Consider the following 27,156-nt stretch of genomic DNA (forward strand, 5'->3'; position numbering starts at 1 on the left):
TGCGGCAGGTGGCGTTATATCTACACGCAACGCTGCAGATTTTGCAGTATTGCGTATGGATATAACGCCACCCGCCGCTCACATAGCCTATTGCAGGGGTAAAGTCCTTTGGGGATCTTCAACTTAATTCCACCGTTGTTGTTTGTGCAGATATCACCTGTTTGCATTTATGATTTATGGGCATGTGTGTACTGATACCGATGGTTGCGATGTTCCTCTAGAACTGCGATTGGAAATGCAGTCAGGAGGTATTATGCACCTCCTCCTGTATTTTCATTCCTATAGATTACATATATTGGGGGGAGATTCTCTAAGAATCTCCGCCCCCCCTTCGCCGCCCATCGCATTTATAATTATCGCATATGTTCTAACATATGCGATAATTATAGCAAAGGACAGCTCTTGCGTTAAGAGCTGTCCTTTGCGGTGAGAGTCGCCGGGTCCCAGCAGGTCCTGGCGGCTCCCCGCTCCCTCACACACCCGGCGCTGCTGCTGCTGCGCCGGGCTCTCCTCCTCCCTGCACCCGGAAGAGGATCAGTGCAGGGAGGAGGTCACAGGTCCGGGCAGCACAGCTCTGTGCTGCCCGGACACAGGTAAGGGGGCAGGGGGCAATGCGGGGTGGCGGGGGGTCGTTGCGGGGCGGCGGTGGGATGCGGTAGAAGCCCATTGGCTTCTATGGGGCATCGCCAGATTTTTCTGGCGATGCCCCCCGCTGCGTTAACCCGGTGGGGGATTGCTTAGAGCATCCCAAAATGCGGTAAAAACCCAGATAACGGGGTTTTTACCGCATTTCTTGTTTAGAGAATCTCCCCCATTATGTGGGACCTATAGGGGCCCCTCCACTACAAATGCCGTCGAGGCATGCCACATTACAGAGCCTCAGATCATATTATCTGGGTTTTTACCGCATTTCTGTATTCTCTAACCCCCCTCCGCAGTGTCAGTAACATGTGTAGAGAGAGGTAAAACTGTGTAGGGGGGTGAAACTGAAATCTAAATTGCAATGTAAAAATAATGCCGCCAGTATTTACCCTGCACAGAAACAAAATAACACCCCCAAATCTAACTCTCTATACATGTTACATCTGCCCCACCTGCAGTGCACATGGTTTTGCCCATTTTGAGAACAAATTTGTATTGCGATCAGATCTGAATAAGGGCCTTTGTTTTTATCTAACAATATTGCCTCCAGTGTGCTCCCACTCACAGTCAGTGACTCTGTTTCTCTCTCCCTCTCATTCCCAGCACACTTCCTTCAGTTCTGTCAATAACTGTCACAATCGTAGTTGTCTTATATCTTGTTGGGTTTTCTCTTTACTGTTTGTTTTAACCTTTTCATATTATTCTAGAAGTTGTGACAGTAACCAAGGTCACTGTCACTTTAAGAGGCGCTATCTTACTCAGACAAATTAGAATTCACACCATTTCTCATAAAGAATAATACATATTTATTAAAAAAACATATAATTAATATGGTAACAGAGGCTCACTCCAAAAAAGGAACTGAGGAAGCCGCCGAGTCAGAATACAGGCGGAGAAATGCGTTTTTTGGAGTGAGCCTCTGTTACCATACCCCACAGACCATCAAGTCCGCTGTCAACTGCTGTAAAGTCCATCCCACAACAACTTCATCTGCTTAAATTGTGTTTATCCGGAGGAACTCTGGTAATTGGTGGAGATTTGGACACAGTATTCACAGCCCTATTTGGATTACAAATTGTGCGGGACTGGTAACTATCATCTAATAGTGTCATTTGCCTCTGAAGGGAACATTTCTTTCCTCTCTATAGTTCAAAGCCTCATTTAATTACCATATCACCTTTAGCATTCTATGCTTTTTTTTAGAAATATATGTTTCGGTGTTGTTTGTCTTGTATTGTCTAAATCATTGTGCACTTTGATAAATTGTATCAGATTATTAATTATATGTTTTTTTAATAAATATGTATTATTCTTTATGAGAAATGGTGTGAATTCTAATTTGACTGAGTAAGATAGCGCCTCTTAAAGTGACAGTGACCTTGGTTACTGTCACAACTTCTAGATTCTACATACTAAGGGTACACACCCTGTGTAAGAGGCTGCAAATCCTACTCAGCTAAATAAATCTTTTTTATTGTGTGAATAGGTGTTAATTACAACTAGCGCTTCTATTTTTGTGACCCTAGGGCCACTAACCCCATTTTCATATTATTGATTGTGCATATGTGTGGCAGTAATGAATTTCCCATTAGGCAGCATTTGAGGCACATTCTAACGGGGGGATGCAACACCCACAGAGAACAGAGGCCTTCTACTAGAGACTGGTAGAGTCTGGAGGCATTCTACTAGTAAGAGGAAGGAGAGTCTGTATTCATTCTACTAGTGAGAGGAAGGAGAGTCTGGAGGCATTCTACTAGTGAGAGGAAGGAGAGTCTGGAGGCATTCTACTAGTGAGAGGAAGGAGAGTCTGGAGGCATTCTACTAGTGAGAGGAAGGAGAGTCTGGTGGCATTCTACTAGTTAGAGCAATGAGAGTCTGCTGGCATTCTACTATTGAGAGCAAGGAGAGTCTGGAGGCATTCTACTAGTGAGAGGAAGGAGAGTCTAGAGCAGTGTTTCCCAAACTGTGTTCTACTAGTGAGAGGAAGGAGAGTCTAGAGCAGTGGTTCCCAAACTGTGTGCCTAGGCACCCTGGGGTGCTTCAGGACACTTGCAGGGGTGCCTTGGGTTGGTGGACCAAGATCAATTCATATTATTTATGGTCAGTGTACCAGGCAAAACCAGTGCTTGTGGCTGCCAATCATAATATATGTGGACAAAGAGACGCAAATCCTGTCCCTCGCCGGATAACTGTGACATATAAACATAATGCACTTCATTTAATATTTTGTTTCTGAATTTCTTGATAAGAAACATTTGGCCTAGGGGTGCCTTGAAAATATTTTGATGCTCTAGGGCGCCAGGATTCAAAAAAGTTTGGGAACCACTGGTCTAGAGGCATTCTAGATGCCATGCAGGAACCAATCACAGTTTCACTTTGCAGAGGCAGCATTAATCAAAAACTCCTCCAAACTTCTGGATCCAAGGGACACTGCAGCCTGAGGGTGGAACAGTTGGACAGTGTACAAAAACTTGCGCAGCATCTTAAAACACATTGCTCGCAATGCACTCATACTGAGACTCTACAATCTGTCCGGAAATGTGGAATCTCCCACCCATGTATGTACACTGATCAGATCCCGCAGACCACGCTTGGCGTGATGAGCAGTATGCTGCACATTATGTGTTCCCCTGCTCCTGTGTGGGTAGAAGCTCTCACTGTAATGTATCATTGAGGTCAGAAATTTAAACTTTTTTAAAAGGAGGAGATAATTTAAGATTCTTAACAAATGTATCAAGGAGGGAAGAGGGAAAAGACCAGATGGCCAACTTCATTCCAAGAAAATAAGTGGGAGTAGATGACAAGTGTTGAACAGGGAGTCAGCATGAGAAAATTAATTTGGCGCAGCTGAAATCAGCCGTTTGCACATTTATTTCAGCTTGTACAAACCGCACAGGATCTCGTCCTGAATATAAAGCAGCTCGTACTGCTGTGTATGTGCACGCTGCATGTATGTGCCTTCTAAGCCATTATACACACGTGGTCATTTACCAAGCTTGCTGGATGCACAGTCCTCGGTCTCATTGGTTAGTACAACTGTTGGTATCTGTACCGGATTTCTCTTTGGTCCATCTTCCCATTCTGCGAGGTACTCAGTGGCCAAAGCCTCGATCATTAAGGTAAATGTACACCTAGGTGGCTGAGTTAGTTGCGGTCCCCGCAATTGGTAACCACACTTCATTTTTAGAAGCTTCAGTAAATTTATACCTCAGTCTTTCCGAGCTTTGAAAAGGGAGACACCCCCGTCCCATTCCAGATGGCCCAGCAGCCACTGCACCCCGTTACGTTGACTGTTGCGTTTAATCTGCTATTGATGCATCATCTGCAATATTGCAGCGTCTGTTCAGACCCATTCCTGGGAGACTTCCACCAAGCAGTCCACATCTAACCAGCTACCATGCCGAGAGCTGGGGCTGTAGCTAAAGGATGTAGGCATAGGAACATAGAGTTTGACAGCAGATAAGAACCACTTGGCCCATCTGGTCAGGTATGGGTAAAAGCCGGAACCGGACAGCAGCCTGGACTGGACAGGCTTCATTCATAAATATTGGTCATTATGGAGTTTGTAGTGTCCTGTCCGGTGGGGCTGCTGTTACAGCTGTCACCAGGGAGAGGAGAAGGGGGAGAATAAAGCCTCCCTGCATGGTCCGGGGAATGTAATAAATACTGGAACGGTCTGAACCATAAGTGGAGGCTGTATTGTCCCCTTCTCTATATCCCCGGTGAAAGCTATCACAAGTACCCCGTCCGGACAGGCACTTTCCGGCATTCCGGGGTTCGATCTGGTTCCGTTTTTTTTTACTTTGTCTGCCCCTTAGGCGGCTCGTAATAGCACAGGAGGATGATAAAGATGTCACGTTTCAGGAAGAATATAAAATTGTGTACCCACAGGTGCAGCTGCTGGTAGTATTATATGTGACTACTTACAGATCTTGGGTCAGAATAAAAAAAAAAAGAAGAAGCAGCAAGAAACCACCAGAATAGAAGCAGAATAATTACATATAAGAAATAAAAGGATGGAAATTCCTATCCACAGGACATATCCCTGCACTTCAGGGTTAGAGAAAAGATGTTTTCTTAGGCTAACAGCTTAATTGTTGCCTTTCTGATGAGCTCTGTGAAGCTTGTAAAACGGGCTTTTGAGTTAAAAGGCCCTGAAGCTGTGCATGAAACCTTATCTCATGAGCACTTAGAACGCAAGGGCTCCTGGTAGCGAAGACTGGAGAAGTGGTACTGTGCAGCGAGGACTGGCCAGGATACATGATGCTAAATAAAATGATGAAGGAACCAGTGTGCATATCTGCTCAGTTACCCGGGAATGTGTGCTGCATACTGTATCTTACGTCTCACAATTATTTCTGTGATCCAGATGGATAGCAAAGTAGGAGAAAGCTCTGAAAATACTGGGCCCAAAACCACCTGTTGATCCCTTTCCCTACAATGCATCTGCTGCTCAATTACCCCCAGGGTAGATTTCAACTTGAATATACCCCCATGCCCCCCAACTTCTTAGACAGGCAAAGAGGGACAGCTGCGCCTGAAATTAGGGGGCGTGACTTAGCAGCAAGGGGTGTGGCCTGCTAATCGCATCATTCCCATGAGGCCACACCCCCGTTTCCACTGCTGTGGGGGCCTGACCAGCGGCTCTGTAAGCTGCTGGCCAGTCCCCAGCCTCCCTGCTTCGGGAATAGATGCTGCGCACTATTCACCAGATGACACGGGGGACTCCCAACTGCCCCTTTCCCCCACTGCGGGACAATGCCGGCGCCGGACGGGACACGGGAACGTCCCCAAAAACCGGGAACAGTTGGGAGGTATGCACCCCACCTAAGTGAAACCAAGTGTAACTCTCTCTGCACATGTTCCATCTGCCCCACCTGCAGTGCAGAACTGTTTTGGCCATTCATGGCTTTTTTTGTTTTGCTAACAAAAACTACTTGCTGCAAATACTTTTTTTTTTTGGCTTGCGATATGAACTACACGGGAGCGCGCATCGGGAATAACGGTGCGATATGAACTACGCGGGGGCACGCATCGGTAATAACAGTGCGATATGAACTGCGCGGGAGCACGCATCGGTAATAACGGTGCAATATGAACTACGCGGGAGCGCGCATCGGTAATAGCGGTGCAATGTGATCTACATGCGATGCGTTTTGAACTAAAAAGTTCATCTGAGAATTGCACTCTGTGTTGGCACTTTTAGTTTGCATTGAAGATAACGCAAAGGGCACGTGATAGCAGCCTAGAGAACAGGAAAACATCGCCCGTCACCTGGCCGAATGCCCGCCCCGTCACCCAAATCCCCTTGTTAGCATGGGATGTGTATGCGAACACATTGCCTCGCATGTAGCCTAATAAGAGATAAATCATTCGATGCTCGCTGTCCACCCAATGATTTTTCTCCCCTTCGGTAATAAAAATCTAGACTGACTTTTATTCTGGACGCTATCCGCTGAATTCGGAGCGGTCAATGTCGTCCTGTGATGTCAGCTGCCTGCCCAGAGCAGGCATCTTCATACCTGCGTTCCCGTGCCCATCCGCGACAGGTTTGCGGGAGCGAACATCAGGGACGGAGACGAATACTGACTCAAATGAACGGGTCAAAGCCTTTTATTGGTCGCTCAGCATCAGATCTTCTTAAAATTGTAACGTACATTGTTCACATACTACCTTGTATTTATAAAACCTGAACATACAGTATTATTGCTGCATTGTACAAAAGGGTCGTTCTCTTACACTGACACTATAACACGTTTACTCGTCTTTCTCCATAGAAATCATTTCTCATTACCCTGTGGTAAGCACGAAGTATATAGGTAGTTCTTATACAGTATTTAATCAGAAATGATAGTTCATGATGACAGGTGCTCTTTAAATCAGGCATTTTTCTCATTATCATTATTAATTATGCAGTAACCCCCTCAGTCACTGCGCTTCGCAGGAAGATTTATTATGCGCCGGGCCAGCTGCACAGCCATAGAGCAGGAACGTCGCTGTATAATGGGGATTCGGAGGCAGCTGGTCACTGTAGGTGGGGAATGAGGGGTTTTTGGTGGCATAAGGCACGTGGCACTGCTCAGATAATTCCAGGAGCTTGCGTAGGCTTCGCTCCAAGCCTTGCCAGGTTTCTCAGTCTGCAGAAGGGCCGTCTGTCTGCAGCGGCCATTAATAATTCAGGCACGATTTGCACTCTGGTGGAAGTGTACAGTGGCTAATACACCCCCTCCCCCCACTATGTTCCATCTTCATCCTTGTTCTGCTTCTGTTACAGATCTGCCCAGTTTGATTTCATCTCTGATTTTCTCTCCTACTTATGGAGTCAGTGGCTGGGGTGTGGGGAGATTTTTATAAACCCAACGGTAGAGATTCCTTCAGTGTAAACAGGCCCAGCTCCTACGTCTATAGGTCAGGCTTATGGTGTGGAGCTACAAGTCCCAGCAATGCCTCACCAGGGAAAGCTATTATGTGATGACTACAAGTCCCATGATTACCACCGACACCCGTGGATTGTGCATTTGTGACACCCTGGGGCATGCTGGCCTATGTAATACAGGTACACCACCGATTTTCCGGCAACCGTTGGTCCGGAACCTCTTTTAATCCGGACAATTTTGATTTGTCCGGATTAAAGGGGTTTAGGGACCTCTTTTAATCCGGACAAAGCAAAATTGTAAATTGTCCGGATTAAAAGATTTTGATGAACTCAATTCGTAACACTTTCTGCGCATGGGCGTAACACGCAATAGGCGCAAGTGTCAGTGAGTACAGCTTCCGCGGACACTGCAGGTGACACAGGAAGCACCATGGTGTCTGAGGTCAAAGCAAGTACCGCACATCGGCGGAACACACAGCATGAGCAAGTGCCAGTGGGTACAGCTTCCAAGGATCCCGCAGGTGACACAGGAGGCAGCAGTGGGGCTGATATGGCGTCCAAGGTCCCAGCAAGTACCGCACATGGGCGGAAGACACAGCATAAACAAGTGCCACTGGGTACAGCTTCCAAGGACACTGCAGGTGACACAGCAGGCAGCAGTGGGGCTGATATGGCATCCAAGGTCCCAGCAAGACTTTCATTCATACTGCACTTACTGTTAATGTTTGTTCAAAATATACCTGATACCTGTTTTGCTTATACAGCACGTAGTACACTGTAATAAACAGTTTTGCATACACTACTGTGTTTATTCATTCATTAATATTATGCTGTGGCATATATTTGACTGTTTATTGCTTTAGAAATGTACTGAAGGTGCAAAATTAGTAAAAACTAGAAATCCTTCATTAATCCGGCAAAATCGATAAACCGGCATGGCACTGAAACCAATGATGCCTGAAAATCGGTGGTGTACCTGTACTACGACGACCATAGAGCCGCATGTTGGCTACCTTGGTTATGAAGCAGTGCTGTGTAATGTAGGGTACACACCAGGACGACCCGCTCACGATGCACATCGGGAGCGGGTCGTCAGTGTATCGTCCGACCCGCTCACGGTGACGCGGGGGGGGCACGACCCGCTCACGATGTGCACCGTGAGCGGGTCCAATCCGATGGCGACCCACACCCGGCTGTATGGTCGTCATTGAGATCCTACCTGCAGCAGGTAGGATCTCAATAACGACCGACCGACCCGCGGGACCGCGCATCGGATCGGTATCGGTCCACACCAGGACAGAAAAGGGCCCAATCACCACACAATCTACATCCAATTGGTCGGAATTGGATCTAGATTGAGGGGATCGGGCCCTGGTTGTCCTGGTGTGTACCCAGCATTAGAGGTTTCACCAATTGTCCAATTTCTAAAGCAACTGCAAACAAGATTTAGGATATGACCTGAACTGGCGCACTGCTGCCTGAGAATCTGTACTTTACCCTGGTTATCACCCAGTAACCAACAAAATACCAAACATACAAAAGTGGGAATTTCCAAGTCTCTGGTGCAATACTTGAATAAGATGAGTCTTAAGGTCTTTAGATGTCATCACACTTTTTAAGCACTAAAGCAGCTATGTCCAACCTGCGGCCCTCCAGCTGTTGTGAAACTACACATCCCAGAATGCCTTGTCATAGTTTTAGCATTCTCTAATAGCAAAACTGTGGCAAGGCATTATGGGACTTGTAGTTTCACAAAAGCTGGAGGGCCGCAGGTTGCAGGTCGAACATGCCTATTGTAAATGATCCTATATATTTTTTAATAACAATGTAATCTATAAAGTGGCATTGCTATTCCAGGAGCCCATGCATGCACATACGCAAAACATCGCTCCCCATGCAAATGTACGGACCTTGTGAATGGACCAGAATAACCCTCCAAAAACTCAGTGCCTAGTGCAGAAAAGTATCTGCGGGACTATTATTACTCACTGCCTTCAGCTGCCGGCGCGGTGTCCTGGACGCCGGCTCTCCCGGCTACTGCTGCAGCGCTGCTAGTACAAACAAGTGACACTCGGAAAATGCCTGCCCCCATACTGCAGACAATTTTTAGTCTGCTGTTTGGGGGCAGCCATTTTCCAAGTGTCACTTTTCATTGGCAGCATTAGTTGGGACCTGGCGCAGGCGGATGCGGCAGGAGGTAACACACACACACTAAAAGGTTTTACAAATATCCAGCGCTAAGTAGATAATAAATGAAAATTATCTTCAATGTGGTATCTCTATTTTCTGCATGTAATTCTTCCTGGTATAATATAGAAGTGAACTTACAATGCACTTCAATTCAGGTGTGCCCGTAACAGTTTCTTTTAAGTAGACTTCACAATGCAGGAAAATCAACATGAACTCAACGTACATGGAAATTCACGTTGGCATGGACTTTATTTTAGAAAGTTTGCAGAGCGCTGAACCGGGATGAAGCGGGCGGCCATGCTGCCGCCGTGAAACTAAACAAGAACCGAAGTGAAAATGTTGCCGCTTTAAAAAAAATACATAATGATTTCTTACCAAATATCTCACTTTCTGAATCTCTCATCCTATTAAATTTAACCCTTTATTTCCTATATAAGGTAAACATGATGAATAAAAAAATGTTTTCTTGGCAATTTTCACACCTATTTTGACAAATTCACTTTCACTCAAAGGGTTTATGCAGTTTGGCATCATATTGGAATAATTATTGATTTTAAAAACAAGGCAGGATTCGTCTGACATGTCTCAATGATCAGAGGCAGTTTTCAACGAGCTGTTCCATCAACTTTATATATGTCTAGTGTCTGATTGTGTGTCTCCAAAACACTGCCATCTGTTGGCAGCAAGTGAAACTTCATCTCTTTCTCTCTCACACATGCACAAACACAGAGGCAATCACAAGGTAGCAGACTAGCTTTCGAAGCATTTGCTTCGAGCAGGCTTACTAGTATGTGTGTGTGTGTGTGTGTGTGTGTATATATATATATATATATATCTCATGTATGATCTTTCTACTGCTGTTGCTGTTATTAGAGGTATTACATTTTATGTACAATTCATTATCTCTTGAAGAATGAACATGTGTTGGCTGTACGTGTGGAGAGTGTGTCAGTAGTGTGTGGAGATTTGAATCATCTACCTGATACTATAAAGACATTTTTGAAAAGCACAGTTAGAAGCAAGAAAAAAACCTGTGTTTCATAAAGGTTTCAGGAGGTTATATACAAGTCATCTGATGGAGGGAGACTGCTAAACATGTCTGACAGATATCAGATGCCTTGTGTGCAAGTGAAGCCCACCCACGCTTGAGGTACTTCATTCGGTGACCTCCGCCATTTATTATGTTTCAGAAAATCCATGCTCTATATGCGAGCTGATAAAGTACTAATCGATTATTCATGTCTGTTGAAAGCACACCTATTGATTATCCATGCCTGATAATCTTACAGTGTGGCTAATCCTGCAGCATTCGTTATTCAACGCCTGATAAAACAAAGACGATAAACCAACACACAATGTACCGTCGCCTCCTTACAGATCATAGTATACAAAACAATTATTTTATTGTAGTGTCATTTTATTTCGTGGTGTCCCCTCCCCAGAGTGTTTCAGTGAAATGCAAATTGCAAACTGTGCAGAATAATGAGCCCACAGTGGGGAATTTAAATAAATTAGTCTTATTATATTACACAAATTAGCATATTACAGGGGTATCTATGTATAGTTCATTACTGTCACTAATAATCGGGTTGTTTAAAAAAAATATCTATCTATCTATCTATCTATATATATATATATATATATATATATATATATATATATATATATATATATAGAGAGAGAGAGATATCTATATAGATATATATGTATATCTATATAGTGGCAGAGAGTAATGTGGAGGATCCAGACCGGGTTTTGGAGCAGAAGCAAGGTTGGGTAATCAGCGGCAACTGATATAAGGGTATCCAGGGCGAAAGGGTAAATGCTCTTGATGGTGGATCAACTGCCCAAGGAATAGGCCAGGTTGTGAGCTATGGTAAGCAGTGGCGTAACAATAGCCCCGAGGTCATGGGGAGGCGCTGTGTAAGTGCAGGCGTCTGGGGTCTGCGAGGTTAATTTTAATAGTTACGTCACTGATGGTAAGGGTTACTGGAGCATTTGCTGCTGCATGTAACTACGCTTGCCTATGGAATTCTTCTGGTGTGCTGTGACATGCTATACAAAATAAAGATCAAATTCTTTATTTGAAACCCTGTGTATGTGATCCTTGTCACAATATATATATATATATATATATATATATTTTTTTTTTTTAATTGAAAATTAAATGCTATTTACCAGCCTAGCGAAATGAATAAACAATATAACAGTAATTAATTCCCCCTATTGAGGTGAGGAGCAGAGATAGCCTTTATTGTATGGGATGAAACACTCATTGTCATTTTGCATATAGATGATGAACTGTGTGAATCTGTGTATATCTTGTTGCATAATGCAGTAATAATCCAGTATAGTAGAGGTGATTATTGCACGTACAGTATGCTTCCTTACCAGGTGTATATGTTGGATTTTGGGGTGGGGTGTTACATTATTGAAGAACCAATAACTTGTTCCGGTACTTGTCATTATTAGAGACCAGGCTACTTACACTTTAATAGACAATAGAATAACTCCCCCCAAAAAAGTGAATACTTTCTTACCCCACTGCAGCTGAAATGGTACATTCCATTGCTGTTGAAGAACTACGAATCCCAGCATTTGTTTTTATGTCTTTCAAATTTGCACCTTACCCAATAAAAAATCTTGGACAACATTGATTTTCTTACAACCGTACAGAGCCTGACTCAGTAAGGATCGATCCCCAGCGTATTTGCATCGGGAACTGATGGTGCAGCTTTGCCCATGTGTATAGGCGTATATGCGCTTGTGTAGGGCCGCTCTATGAACGCCTTCGGCGATTATCACAGTCGCAGAGAAGTTCATATGGAGGGGACGGGCAGTGGGCAGACAGGGGGCTGGCACATGGTAACGCCCAGTGTTTCCCGGACGTGTCAAAAAAAAAGGTGGGTGCACATAGAAAAACACCGGGCATCCTGATGCATACTCAGGTGGGTCAAAGCCTGCACATGGCGGATGGCTGACGTCACATGATGTCAGCGTACACATCCATTCACATGCTTCCTAGGGGATTCGCGGGGCAGGCGTAAGACCACTGCTTAGCGAGCAGTACTGAATGAGGCCCACAGTCTGTAGCTGTAGTAGAGATACACCGTTTCCATAATCAGATTCACTACATAACTACTTTTCTATTGTCTCCTATGTGGTACCCGGGGTTTTCCTCCAAGCTAAGGAGGCGTATATAAGTTACTGGTCAGCCTGTTTAATTGGGTGTTTTTAATTGTCCCCGCCCCTTATTTTACCCATCCATCTCTCTCTTCTCTCCTGGGCAGGACATCACACTCCAGGGCTAAAGCAGACGCAGCTGCCACAGCGGCTATAAAGGCGCAAGATGAAGCTCAGATCGCCAGGATCGCTGCCAAAGAGTTTTCCCCATCCTTCCAGCATCGAGAAAATGGTCAGTACCCATATATCGGTTTTGTATACAGCTGGATCTATCCTAAAGGGGTGTTCACATGGTGCGATCCGACCCCAATTTGATTGGAGTCGAATCGGTATTGAATCGAACGGCAAGCAGAACGCATTCGATTTGGACTATATAGTCTTGCTGGCACAGTCTATTTTTCTATTTGATTTCGATGCCGCAGGCCGCGCATCTGGATTGAATCGGCATCGAACCGTGTGTACGTGGCATAACATGCAAAAACTAACTTTGGCAACAACAGACCACGTTTTTGCCCATTTTGAATATTTTATTTGCTGTGCCAAACTGCCAGCAGGAATGTGCAAACTAATGGTACTTTCCCAAAACTCAAGTATAAATTGTATATGGGTTCTGCGCAAATACATTACCAATGATGATGCTGTAACTTGGACAGTCCAACAGTGGCAAACAATCTCAGCACGAGGGTGACAAACAGGTATAAACAGAACTTTGGGGGCCCCATAGCAACATACTGAAGGAGGCCCTGTACCAATGCATATCGAGAAACATCTATCCATAGTAGTTATTCATTTTATGTCCCATAATAGTGCCCTAGTTTGTGTTCCGAACCATGGTAGTGCCTTAGTTAATATTATGCCACATAGTAGTGCCCTAGTTTATTTTCTAAACCATCATAGTGCCCTATCACATTGTAGGGCTGCTAGTACACTTTATGCCACACAGTAGTCTACATTCACATTATGACATAGTGCCCCAGTTCATATTTTGCCACACTACAGTGCCTCCCATTCATACTGTGCCACATTCCAATTGAAATGTTGCCACATTACAGTGCAACAGTTCTTATTATGTAGCATTATAGTGCCCTCCACATTATAAGAGCACTTCAGATTATGACACATGCGGGGAAATTTACTAAAATGTGTATTCTACTTCACATGTGATGTTGCTATGGGCAACCAATCAGATCCTGTCTACTATCTTCTAGAGCAGGGCTGGGCAACACCGGCCCTCCAGATGTTAATGAACTACACATCCCAGGATGCCTTGCATCAGTTTCAGCATGGCCACATAGCAAACCTAATGCAAAGCATCCTGGGATTATTATTATTATAATTTTATTTATAAGGCGCCACAAGTGTCAGTCCTGAGGGGCACAGGGAATGAGGTTTATATTATGTGGACCTCGATCAAAATAATTTGAACTATCCGGACTCCGTAAAAAATTGCTTGCCTACCCCTGTTCTAGAGGATGCTTAATAAATAAGAAGTAGCTTCTGATTGGTTGCCCATAGCAACATCAAAGGGGTTAAATTAGCATTTGGTGCGGACTGTCCTGAGGACTGAAAATCCTGACCTTGCAAAACAGCAGTAGCTCATTTGGAACAGTATCATTTTATCCACACAAGACTGCATGTTACACAGATGTCTGAACTTATAACACGTAACTGAAATGATGCGCTGCACCCCCTGTGTCTTCCAGAAGTCTTCTGTTTTTTTTAAATCCACTTTTTTTTCCATGTAGGCATGAAATCAGCATCATAATGAAGGAAGTCTGCCAGCTCTCAGCTCATTGGCTCTCGATGATCACATGATATTAGTTTGGCAGTAATTTACGTGAAGCTAATTTCAGACAGTGCTTTGTGTTCGCTGACAGACAGTTATGTACATGAAGTCATTGTTTAACATTGTGAGGACAGTGGGTGGGTGGGTGTGATACAGAGTTGTGCAGACAGATCTAGGGTATGCTCTGTCACCCAACACACTCATAATCAGATTTTTGGACTATGCAAGCATACGGATAGGGGCAGCAGATATAGATGTTTGACCACTGTTTTGGTGCTGAAAATGTATGTAAGTTATATGATTTAAGCAAACCCTGACTAAACTACATGTCACAGGCTCTTCCCTATATCTGTACTTCGGAAAAATGGTGGCTTGTTCCACGCGCCATTCCCTTTGTGTGAGGGAAATTGTGCTGAAATGATTTGAGGTTTTCTGAATGACCTCCCTGCATTATACCATCTCTGTGTCTGTGAAAAGTAGCTGCGTAAGGCTGAAGTAATCCTGATACTAGGGGGAAGGGGCAGACTGGGAAGCAATTAGACGGTGCATCCCTAGAGCCAGGTTCTCACCACATTACCAGGTCTCACCTCTGGCTGCCGAGATCATGTGACCAGCACAGATGCTCTTTGTGCCTGCTCCTGTTACAGAACTGATGCATGCTAATGTGTATTTCAAGTGTCATAGGTGTGTCGCTGAATGCAGCTGCGTACAGAGGCACACACCTAGGGATGGCCTACCATTGATGGTCTCCATCGACGGAATAATGGCCAGTGTCCAGCAATCATAATCAGAATCAACTTTATTGTCCATGTATACTTGCGCATACTAGGAATTGACTTGGATTGCTGTGCAACAGCCAGTTAGGTACAGTTAAACAGTGACAGATATGCGAACACATACAGGTATAGGCTAGAAGTACCCTGGGGGATAAAGACGCAGGGAACACATACCTGCCAAGCAGCACAGTGCCTAGGCAGCCATCAACGGTGCCACTGGTCATTGCAGCAGCCAGGCAGGTACCAGCATAAGCAGAGACAGCAAAGTTATCACACAGAAGCTTGGGACGGGGCTTCGTGGGAGTTGGGGGTCGGAGCTATGCTCTGTCTCTCAGAACTATGTAAGGGGGGAGGCATAAGGTGGTTCTATAACATTGATGGTGGGAAACCATCTGGTCTTCCGCCATTGATGGCAAAACTATTCAGCATTAACCATAAATAAATGCTTTTAGATCATCAATATACAGTGTGGGCAGGGTGGGCAGTGTGGGCAGGGTGAAGACGTACTGGGCAGGAATGGAGCAACTTAAGTGAGAGATTTATAGTGGCATTAGCTTAAAGATTCAACTGCGTGAAGGACGTGCCGCTTGTACATATATGTCGCAGTGTAGTGAGCCAAACTCATGTCAATGTTACACTTGCAGCAAGGGGGTGATTCTTGTTGACTCGCAATATAGTGAGTTAGGCCCATCCCGATGTTTTGGGGACTGCACCTGCTCTATTATGCACATGTGCAGCTCCCCTTTGCGAATGGCTTCAGCGACTTGCATAGTCGCCAAGCTATTCGCAAGCATCGGGGCGGGCGGGCAGGGGGCAGGTGCATGGGCGTGCCCACAAAAACTATGGGTGCGCTTAGGAAAACTCAGGCTGTCCCCATGCAAATGCATCGGGCTGATGCCTGCCGGGGACGGGCGGCTGGGGTCACAGGATGTGAAGGCACGAGAAATCATTCAATGGTCGGCGACCATGCAAGGGGATCTGTTCTCATTACACATCCCCTCGCATGTTACCAAGGGGAAATCGGCAGTGGTGGTGGGTGGCGTTTAGATGGGCGGCATCTCATGTGCTGGGTAAACTGCAATGTTCGCAGGTTACCGGGCAAACCTGAATCAGGCCACAAGTCTGGTGCGCAGACCTAAACAACGCTCCTATCACCCCCACCACGGAGGACTCCTCTTATCTCCCATATCATCAGCTGTGACAGGTTCCTGATGTATCTGGGAATGTAGCCAGCAAGCTATTTATCTCCTGTCATTTGCATATGACAGACACTGGCCCTTTAAGAGACAATCTGTACTGTCCCCTGTGTGATCAGCATAACTGAGATATCTGAACTGGGGAGAGTGTCAGGACACACATTATACCGGCCTCTGCTCCCTTCATCCCCCTCCAAGCAGCAGGAAGCCGTTATTCACTGCTGCTGCTGCTGAACATGTCCTGGCATGGTATGATGCCTCAGAGTGTGCCCAGTGCCAGGCCCCCCCCCCCCCGCTCGCCAACCCCGTAATCCCAGAGGGTTATCGTAGCATTCTGTAAGAGCAGCCCTGACCCTTGTAGTGAAGCAGCGGAGTCGATAGCAGGACACGAGGGAACAGATCATATGGAAGCTAAATAGGTTTTCGCAGCAGAATAATGAGATATGTGAGTTCTGCATACTCCTGTCTCATACACTTATTTAAAGAGCACTCGTGGCATATCCACGGTGGGGAAAACCATTGCAGGCTAATCCAAAATTCATGAGAATGCAGCCTACGGATACACCGGGGACCAGTGATAAGACCAAGGCACAAATGGCTTCAGTAAAGTCACTGGCTTATAGGGAATGAATCTGAGATAAGCGCAGTATGGATAAGGGACCAGCATCTTAGGTTCCTGCTTCTTATTGCAAAATAAACAGCATAAAACGGCATTTTACTAAACTATACAGTTATTATATTATCACTAACTGGCTGGAAACATGGGGGGTTATTCAGATCGCACAGCTGCGATTTCGCAGGCTGGGCGATTATCGATAAACTGCGCATGTGCACTTCTCGGAGTACGCATGCACGAGGCCGTCCTGCGATAAAATCCTTCTCGTTTTTTTATCACTGGCCGTACGCAAGTTCATTGACAGGAAGGTGGTGTTTAGGGGCGGTAACCGGCTGTTTTCTGGGCGTGTCAGGGAAAATGCAGGCATGTTCAAGCCTTTGAAGGGAAGTCATGTGACGTCAGCTCCGGCCCTGATCAGCCTGTTTTTCACAGCCGCTGAGTAAGTCCTGGGCTACGCACAGACTGCACACACTGGAAAAATTATTCAAAGGTGAGCAGCTAATTGTCCCAATTGCTGAGCAATTTGCTGGCTTGCACAGGGGTCATTTTTTTATGGCGCCGCTGCCATCATTGAGGGACTCGGGACGGTAAGTATTAAAAATTGGATTCAGTGTATGCATTGTGGGCCCCCTAGGACTCGGGGGCCCGTTTGCACCACACAAATTGCACCTATTTAAAATATGCCACTGGCTGCAACACTCAGGGGGCCCACGCCGCAAGAATCAGCCCCTTGCTGCGTTCATTTTGCTGCAAGTGTAACATTGACATGAGCGTTGCAGCCAGTGGCGTATTTAAAATAGTCAGGATTTGGTGGTCGTGTTTCACTGTCCATAGGATCTAGGTTTCCTTAAGGATCATTATGGAGGCTGGCAAGCAGAGGTCCCTACCAGTGGTGGCTCCAGAGGATAGTTCACAACTCAAATAGGGGAGAAACACCAACTGCCAGTGAGTCAGTTAGGAATGACAGTTGGTGGCAGTTGGTGTGGCTACCCGATGTGAGTTTTGAACTGTGCTGCAGCCCCTTCTCTAGTCTAGACCTTTCCCGGTCCCTACCAATCGAAAGATCTAGGACTGTGCTGAAGTGAGCATATAGCAGGAGCTTGGGGTGGAAAAGGTATATGAAAACGAATGCTACAATTTGGAAAATGTTCAGATCAACAGACGTTTCTGCCAGTTGGTATAATGTTAATTAAAAACTGCTAAAATGCTTCTCCCAATTCTGTTTACTGCAATCCTTACACTATGGCAATAAAAGTGATATTGTAAATAAACGAAGTACCGCATGAGTGCACCATAACTGAATGTTATCCTTTATTTCTCTAGTATGGGCGGTTTTCAGGATTCCTGGTTTTAACCTGTGCATAGTCACAGGTGATGATTGTTGATATATATATGTATACACATATATACATGTAACATTTCTCTTTATTTCTATGTGCACAGGGCTCAAATGCCAGAGGCCAAAACATCAAAACTCATGTGACGATATCGAGGTCATCTCAACTGAAACCCCACCACAGCATGATAGCCCTGAACTGTATCGGAAGGGGACTACTCCATCCGATGTGACCCCGGATGATAGTCCTATGAGGAGTCCACTGTGCAGCCCACCTTCCACCCCACCTCCGCCTCAGCCAGCCCCCAAGTCTAGGAACAAGAGTGCCCATTTTTCTAGACAGTTGTCTGTGGATGAGGATCGGGGAGGGGACATCCAGATGCTGCTTGAGGGAAGGGCTGGGGACTATGTTAGACCCAACAACTGGAGTGAAGTTGGTGGGAGTAGAGTAGGGATGCCGTCCGGCAATCCCTTGGGACCTTGTTCCATCCCTGAAGACCTCCTGATGAAGAGCACTGGCCACCGGCACGTGGTGTCCAACCACAAGCCGAGAGAAAGGTGGGCGGACTCCTCAACCACGGTATCGTGGACTTCACACCGGACACACAACCATAGCCCAGGTGGGAACAAGCTGCTTGAGGTAGATGAGGAGAAACTCAGCAACTATGAGATGGAGATGAAGCCGCTAAAGAGAATGGATTCTTATATGCAAGAGATACATACCCAAAAAAGACAGTACAGCAAAGCAGGGCCCCGGAACGCAGCCGAGGGCCACCACCTAGAGGACCGCATGTATGGAGTCCAGAGACTGAGGTCCAAACCTCAGAATAAAGAGAACTTCAGGCCGGCAGCTTCTGCTGAGCCCACCGTGCAGAAACTGGATACGCTGCGGTTTGGGGAGAAAGGGGAATCGCGGCTCTTGAGGCGAGATTTAACCCTCTCCCCGGCACAGAAATCTTTACCTGTTGCACTAGAAACCGACGAGGAGAATACAGCTGAGCTCAAGCCCACGGTAAGTGCTAAGCTGCTTTCATTTATGTTTCCTGGTACAATTGTACGCGAAGAGTAGAACCCACAATGATAGTATTTGGGGGCATCCCCTGTACCAAGCAGTTATGTATAGGTGGGGCTTTTACCCTCACTTCCACAAACCTTGGGTGTTACCAGAGCTGGAGAACCTAAGTATATCGGCGTTGAAAGCTGGCTGCTGATTGGTAGAGAGCCAGCTCGCCCAATGTGACACGGCTTCATGCCGCTTAGGTGGGGTTGGGTGCATAAGTATATATCCTAATAAGGAAAACACTTAAGAACACGGGGGAAATTTACTAAGATGTGAGTTCTATTTCACATGGGATGTTGCGATGAGCAACCAAACAGATACTATCTATTATCTTCTAGAAGGTGCTAAATCAATAAAAAGTAGATTCTGATTGGTTGCTCATAGCAACATCCCAAGTGAAATCGAAATCCAATCTTAGTCAATTTCCCATCTTTTGAGTTACGATCCAAATAAAAGGTTTTAATTTGTTATGCCTTATTTTCATTAGAAGTCAGCCAGGAACTGAATCCAGACATCCGTTTATCTTTATGTAAGGTGTCCAAAGAGATAAATACTTCCAAGCGAGTTGAGACCACAATTATTGTAGCACATTCCTGAGGTCCGAATCATACATGACACCATTTCTCCGTTGGATCCGTGAACTCCACAGTAAAGCGGCCAAGCTGTCATGTTATCCGGGTTCTGGGAAAAAAGGTTAAGGAAGGAAGCAGAAGAGTAATGTATGGGTCGCGTACATGAGGCTCTGCTCAGACCACTATTAGGTTGGCTGCAGCCTCCTGTGCTTCTCACTTATGTAGTTCTATCAACAAGGAGAAGTGGTCACTCTTGTTGCCCTAGAGCAGCGGTTTTCAAACTGTGGGTCCTGACTCCAAAGTGGGTCCCGACCTTCTCAGCTTGGGGTCGCGACTCCATGTTGCTGGCCACCAGGCTGATGACTTCTCTAATCTCAGTCGGTGATTCAAGGACTCTGAAAAATCAGTTGAATTGTCTGTTATGTTAGACTCCTCCCATCACGCCTCCACAATGCTACCATGTATGTGCTGTCTGCTGACTACACATGCGATGTGATGGGTTATGGTATATTAGACTCCTCCCATCACTTTGTGCCTCCACAATGCTGCTATGTATGTGCTGTCTGCTGACTACACATGTGATGTGATGGGTTATGGTATATTAGACTCCTCCCATCACTTTGTGCCTCCACAATGCTGCCATGTAAGTGCTGTCTGCTGACTACACATGTGATGTGATGGGTTATGGTATATTAGACTCCTCCCATCACTTTGTGCCTCCACAATGCTACCATGTATGTGCTGTCTGCTGACTACACATGCGATGTGATGGGTTATGGTATATTAGACTCCTCCCATCACTTTGTGCCTCCACAATGCTGCCATGTATGTGCTGTCTGCTGACTACACATGTGATGTGATGGGTTATGGTATATTAGACTCCTCCCATCACTTTGTGCCTCCACAATGCTGCCATGTATGTGCTGTCTGCTGACTACACATGTGATGTGATGGGTTATGGTATATTAGACTCCTCCCATCACTTTGTGCCTCCACAATGCTGCCATGTAAGTGCTGTCTGCTGACTACACATGTGATGTGCTGACCTTCTGCAGCAAAATAGTTTGAGGATACCTGACCTAGAGGATACAATACAAAAAATGTATTTTTTGTTCAAATATTGTACACAATAAAGATCACAACAGGCGTAAATATTGTGGCTGAAAATCACTGGAGAAAGCCATAAAGCTTGTTTAGTAGGAGTTAAACAAGTATGGGGTAGATATATGAAGCAGTGATAAAGGAGAAGTGAGCGAGAGGAAGTGGCCCATGGCAACCAATCAGCTGGTCTGTATAATTTTATATTATGCAAATTATAGATGTTACTACAGTGCTGATTGGTTGCCATGGGACACTTCTCTGGCTCACTTCTCCTCCCTTATCACTGTTTCATATGTCTACCTCAATGTTCCAGTCAGTAAACTAAAGTTGTATGAAGGTGGACAGGGAATTCTATTGAAGAGGTTATGTTGCTATGGGCAACCAATCATATTCTCTTTATTATCTGCTAGAAGGTGCTAAATAAATAAGAAGTTTATTCTGTTTGGTTGCTATGGGCAACATCCTATCTTCAATAGATAGATTTTTGTAAATTTTTCCCCCATAAAATGAAGCAGCGTAATCCCATTGGAGCACTTGCTGTGTGTCTGGTATAATCTGTGCTACATATGGCCTCTGTACACTTAGGTGGTACATTTACTAAAGAAGTGATATTGCCCATACCAACCAGAATCCGTGTTCTCATCATTTCTCTAGTGCATCCTTGTAAATGGTAGACGGTATGTGGTTGCTACGGGCAACATCAACTCTTTTCATTTCTACTAGCTTTAGTAAATTGACTAACCTGGTATACCGCAAATTCCCGGTGCATACTGTTCTTCTGTGCTACGTAAAGCCATTACAATACATGGGTTGTATATAAAGCATACAGTGCAATGATGATAAATCTGATGTGACTGTCCGGGACGTGGCAGAAAGCCTGTCACTGTGAATATGCCTGTATGACAATAACGCCATTGCTTTTAAGTACAAAAGGATGTGCCACAACGAATCTGCCAGAAGTATTATCTCTGTATTAGTCAGTTGTGCATAAAGACGGCGGCGTTACTTCCTCATCGCTGCTCCGGCATTATGAGATCCCTATGGATGTCTGGTAATTCTTGGAAATGATGCTAATGCTCTGTATGATACTGTGCAGGTTGTGCATTGGATGACATACAGTTTAATCGTGCTACAAATCCTTTGTGATCTATTTCCCATTTTCTCCTTTTGCATAATAGGAATAAACCGTCGTGTTTGAAGATGATGGCTGTATTATTGCGTTAGGGAAAAAACAGCAGAAACAGCCATCTGTTTCCGGGGTCCCCAATCTGACCTTCTGGGTGTTGTAGAGCGGTGTAGCACTCTAAAGCTAAAGAGTGCAGAAGAAAAACCTGGTGAAGTGATAAAGTGGAAGGAGATAAAGCAGCAGCCAATCAGCTCCTGTCATTTTTCAAACCCAGCCTGTAAATTGACAGTTGAGAGCTGATTGGCTGCTCCGTCATCACCTTCCAGTTTATCACTTCACCAGGCTTAATAAATCTGTCCCTTTATAGTAGATTGGCAGCACCACACATATACCCTCATATATGGCTGCAGGGCCGGGCGATGCAGTAATATGCCCGTATTTGAGCAGCTACTGATGCAGTGGGTTATACATTTTTTTACAGCTTTTAAATGCTCATAACCAATGTTATACTAGAATCTAAGCGGCGCAATTTAACCTCTACACAGCCAGACATTATTTAGAGCAATGTATTCCTTTTCGGGGTCTCACCTGCCCCTGTTTTGTGAGCTGCTGCAGGTGCATTTACAGTATTAGGTATTGCTGGTGCCGTAGTAAAGATGGCGATGATTCTGGTGCGTGGTTTGCATCTAGCCATCAACTGTCACTCTGTCGCATTTGGTTGGCTGCCTGGATCTTGTTGCTGGGCAACATCTTCCGCTTCCCCTCGCTCAGCAGCGTCTCTGTCACCTGACAAATGCTGAGATTGGATGCAGAGGGTAATAACAGGAGGTGGGGGCTGTGCAGCTCCAACAGACACAGATACTCAGCTCATAGATAACTAATTAATCAGTGGTTTGTTTTTCCCCTCCATATAATGTACAGTGTGTGTTATTGTATGTGTTTATAAAATATGAGCATTTGTGTGTATTAATTACTATACAAACGTGCCAGATGGACAATTCACCTGAAACAATCCTTTCTGTTGCAGTTAATGGTTTAACATCTTCCTTGGCCCATTAAAGGACCAGTATACCCCAAAATGGGAAGTGCAGTTATAAACAATGTAGGGGAAATACACTGTTCATTATACCACAAACTGTAATGCTTATTACATTATGTTAATGACTATTATATATTATACCACAAAATGACATTTACATATTATACCACATAAGTGCCACTTTTCAACATGCTTGTTGCCAGGGGCTTCATGCTTGTTGCCCGGGGGTTACATGTTGGTTGCAGGGGGTGGTCACATGCTCATTGCAGGGGGGATGTTACATGCTCATTGCCACGGCAGGGGTTACATGCTCATTGCCAAGGAGGATTAGCCATTTTTTTCTCCCCCTAAGAGGAATGCTGCCTCCTGCTACTAATTCAAATGAGTGGCGTTGGAGTCTGGCATGGTGCGCTGTAAGAGCGGGTGGGCAGGCATGCTGCCATGAATGTGGTGTGCTGACAGCAGGTCACTGTGATAAACCAGGGCAGACGTGCCGGTGACGCCAGGTGAGCGTGTCTATGTCCCTAGTTAAATGCACATCAGAAGTCTCCACAAACATCTGCTACTGATCAATCCCAACATGTAAACCAGAAAAGTACTCCAAAACCTGACTCCTTCCATACAGTGTAGCTTGGTGAGCCATTAGAGGGGTGACCAATGTAACTTAGCTATTACTTTAGTAATATTTAGCTAGAACAGTAGTGTATGTGCCTGGAATACACCAGAAGAGAGCAGTAGTATATGTGCCTGGGTTACAGCGGTAGAGAGCGGTAGTATATGTGCCTGGTTTACACCAGGAGAGAGCGGTAGTATATGTGCCTGTGTTACACCAGGAGAGAGCGGTAGTATATGTGCCTGGGTTACACCAGGAGAGAGCGGTAGTATATGTGCCTGGGTTACGCCAGGAGAGAGCAGTAGTATATGTGCCTGTGTTACACCAGGAGAGAGCAGTAGTATATGTGCCTGGGTTACGCCAGGAGAGAGCGGTAGTATATGTGCCTGGGTTACGCCAGGAGAGAGCGGTAGTATATGTGCCTGGGTTACACCAGGAGAGAGCGGTAGTATATGTGCCTGGGTTACAGTAGAAGAGAGCAGTAGTATATGTACCTGGGTTACACCAGGAGAGAGCGGTAGTATATGTGCCTATATGTGTAGTATATGTGCCTGGGTTACACCGGGAGAGAGCGGTAGTATATGTACCTGGGTTACACCGGGAGAGAGCGGTAGTATATGTGCCTGGGTTACATCGGGAGAGAGCAGTAGTATATGTGCCTGTGTTACATCGGGAGAGAGCAGTAGTATATGTGCCTGGGTTACACCAGGAGAGAGCAGTAGTATATGTGCCTGGGTTACGCCAGGAGAGAGCAGTAGTATATGTGCCTGGGTTACGCCAGGAGAGAGCGGTAGTATATGTGCCTGGGTTACGCCAGGAGAGAGCGGTAGTATATGTGCCTGGGTTACACCAGGAGAGAGCGGTAGTATATGTGCCTATATGTGTAGTATATGTGCCTGGGTTACACCGGGAGAGAGCGGTAGTATATGTACCTGGGTTACACCGGGAGAGAGCGGTAGTATATGTGCCTGGGTTACACCAGGAGAGAGCAGTAGTATATGTGCATGGGTTACACCAGGAGAGAACAGTAACATGCAGTCCAACTCTTATAGATACGACGGAGACTTGCCATGTGAAGTAGTCCTTTAATTCTTTCTTCTTTGGGCTGAAAGATAAGTGGTGGTGATAATAGACTCTCAAATGTCAATTTAAAAAATCTCATGTATTTTGGATGCTAATGATAAAATTGTCCTTTAATCTTTAAAACTGGTTATTTCAGCACCATGGACAGCGTGTTGGGCTGATCTCTGCTATATTTGCTGTTAGAATTAATCTTCTAACTAATGCTGCCCACACATTTATGCGATCGGATGCAATGCGACATCGAAGTGTGATTTTAAGCACCCGATGTCGCATGCCATCTTGAGATGGCACATAGGGTGCTGGAAGAGGGGGGGCTGGGGGGGGGGGGGGCGGAGTTGTGAAGCGCTAGAAGTAGCGCTAGTGGAGCGGCAGAATTGTTTTAAACACTGGGCAGCCCTCTGATAGGCTGAGAGAGCTCAGCCAATCAGAGGGCTGCCCAATGTTTTAAACAATTCTGCTGCCACCGCTGTTCCCCGCCTGTACTTCTAGCACTACGCAACTCCGCCGCCCTCTTCCACAACCTGATGTGCCATCTCAAGATGGCATGCGACATCGGGTGCTGAAAGGGGGCAAGTATTGCACCATAAGATGCGATCAGAGTCGATGGACATTGCACTTTGATGTCGCATCGAATCCGAACGCATAAGTGTATGGGCAGCATTAGAGTCTAATATAGACTGGATCGCACAACACATTTTTTTCTGTAATGACAAAACCATGTTGCAATGCAGGTGGGGCAGATGTAACATGTGCAGAGAGACAGTTATGGCCATACACAATGGCCCTTATTCTGGTTCACTCGCAAAAGCAAATTCCTTCTCAAATGGACAAAACCATGCTGCACTGCAGGGGGGGCAGAAGTAACATGTGCAGAGAGACAGTTATGGCCCATACACAACAGACAGAATGATATGATGAATGATGAACAATCTAGCTAGAGTCTAGTAATATGCAACTATTTGTGAACAGCATTGTCAAAATTGAGCTGAGCTGCATGTACAGATGACAGAAACCCTTGCATCATTCATCGTTTGTATACAAACTAGCTGATATTTTGAACGATATCGCTCAGAAGGTCCAAAATGAGCGATATTGTTCAAAGTATCACACACTGTGTACGCACATTAAGGTTTCGGTGGGGTGAATTCTAAATTGCAGTGTAAAAATAAAGCAGCCAGTATTTACCCTGCACAGAAACAAAATAACTCACCCAATCTAACTCTCTCTGCATGTTACATCTGCCCCATCTGCAGTGCAGCATGGTTTTGTCCATTTGAGAAAAAATTTGCAATCAAGTCTGAATTAGGCCCTAAGTGCCTATACCTTTCGCGGAACAATGTAATGTAAACTCTTTGTTGTCACTTCCAGACCAGGGCAGGGGTTATCTATCACAAGTCATATCTCAGCTCTTGTAATGGCTTAAAATCCTCTATATTTACATATTGATGAAAGTATTATTAATGCCTCAAAATGGAAAACTCGGGTAATATTCTGTTATTTATATGTATACACATGATACATTTCCCTGTAACATTTTGCTGCTGTTACAAGTTTGGTATATAATGTCAGTGACTGTCGTGTGTGTGTCAGCAACATCATGTGTTTATTCTAACCACGAAAGTCCTTTTTTAACATGTGCTAAATGACTAAAACTTTATAAAACCATCAAATCATCCCTCAATTATGATCCTCGCTGGAATGGTTTTAAAAATGGATGAAGGTAACAAGATAGGGAAGGCAGATATACTGTAGTCTAATATAGAGTAATTTGCTTCTCTGAATATACTCTGCCCCAAATATGTCATTCGCCAAACCATCCTTGGATAACACAGCAGATAAGGTTATCTATAAAGACCTTTATGTCTGAAAATATAGACCATTATGGAGAAGCTCATAATGTGTACCATGTACACAGTACTACTTATCAATTGCTCTATACAGCTTCTTATCTAGTGCTATATGTACACTACCAAGTACCATATATACTCGAGTATAAGCCTACTTTTTCAGAACATTTTTTATGCTGAAAAAGCTCCCCCTCGGCTTATACTCGAGTGAGGGTCCCACTTGATTCAATAAGTTTTCCCAGTTTTTTTTGTTGTATAATTAGGTGCCTCGGCTTATATTCGGGTCGACTTATACTCGAGTATATACGGTATCTAGTGCAGGCTTTCCCAACCACGGTCCTCAAGGCACACCAACAGTGCAGGTTTTAGTGATATCCAGGCTTCAGCACAGATGGATTAATCAGAATCCCTCAGATACTAATTAAGTCACCTGTGCTCAAGCCTGGATATCACTAAAACCTGCACTGTTGGTGTGCCTTGAGGACCGTGGTTGGGAATGCCTGATCTAGTGCCATATGTACAGTACTGCTTATCAAGTGCTCTATACAGCTTCTTATCTAGTGCCATATGTACACTACCAAGTATCTAGTGCCATCTGTACAGTACTGCTTGTC

At 45.1% G+C, this 27,156-nt stretch overlaps 1 protein-coding gene across 1 annotated transcript in view; it reads left to right on the plus strand.

The window, feature by feature from the left end:
- Positions 1 to 27,156, plus strand: part of JPH3 (junctophilin 3) — a 112,171-nt gene that overhangs the window by 75,436 nt on the left and 9,579 nt on the right. The window contains exons 3-4 of the mRNA XM_083164939.1: positions 12,499 to 12,623; positions 18,209 to 19,113. Coding sequence (XP_083021065.1) covers positions 12,499 to 12,623; positions 18,209 to 19,113 — 1,030 coding nt within the window. The remainder of the gene's footprint in view (positions 1 to 12,498; positions 12,624 to 18,208; positions 19,114 to 27,156) is intronic.

Source organism: Crinia signifera, chromosome 11, assembly GCF_055691185.1.
Source record: "Crinia signifera chromosome 11, ASM5569118v1, whole genome shotgun sequence".
Taxonomy (NCBI): Eukaryota; Metazoa; Chordata; class Amphibia; order Anura; family Myobatrachidae; genus Crinia; species Crinia signifera.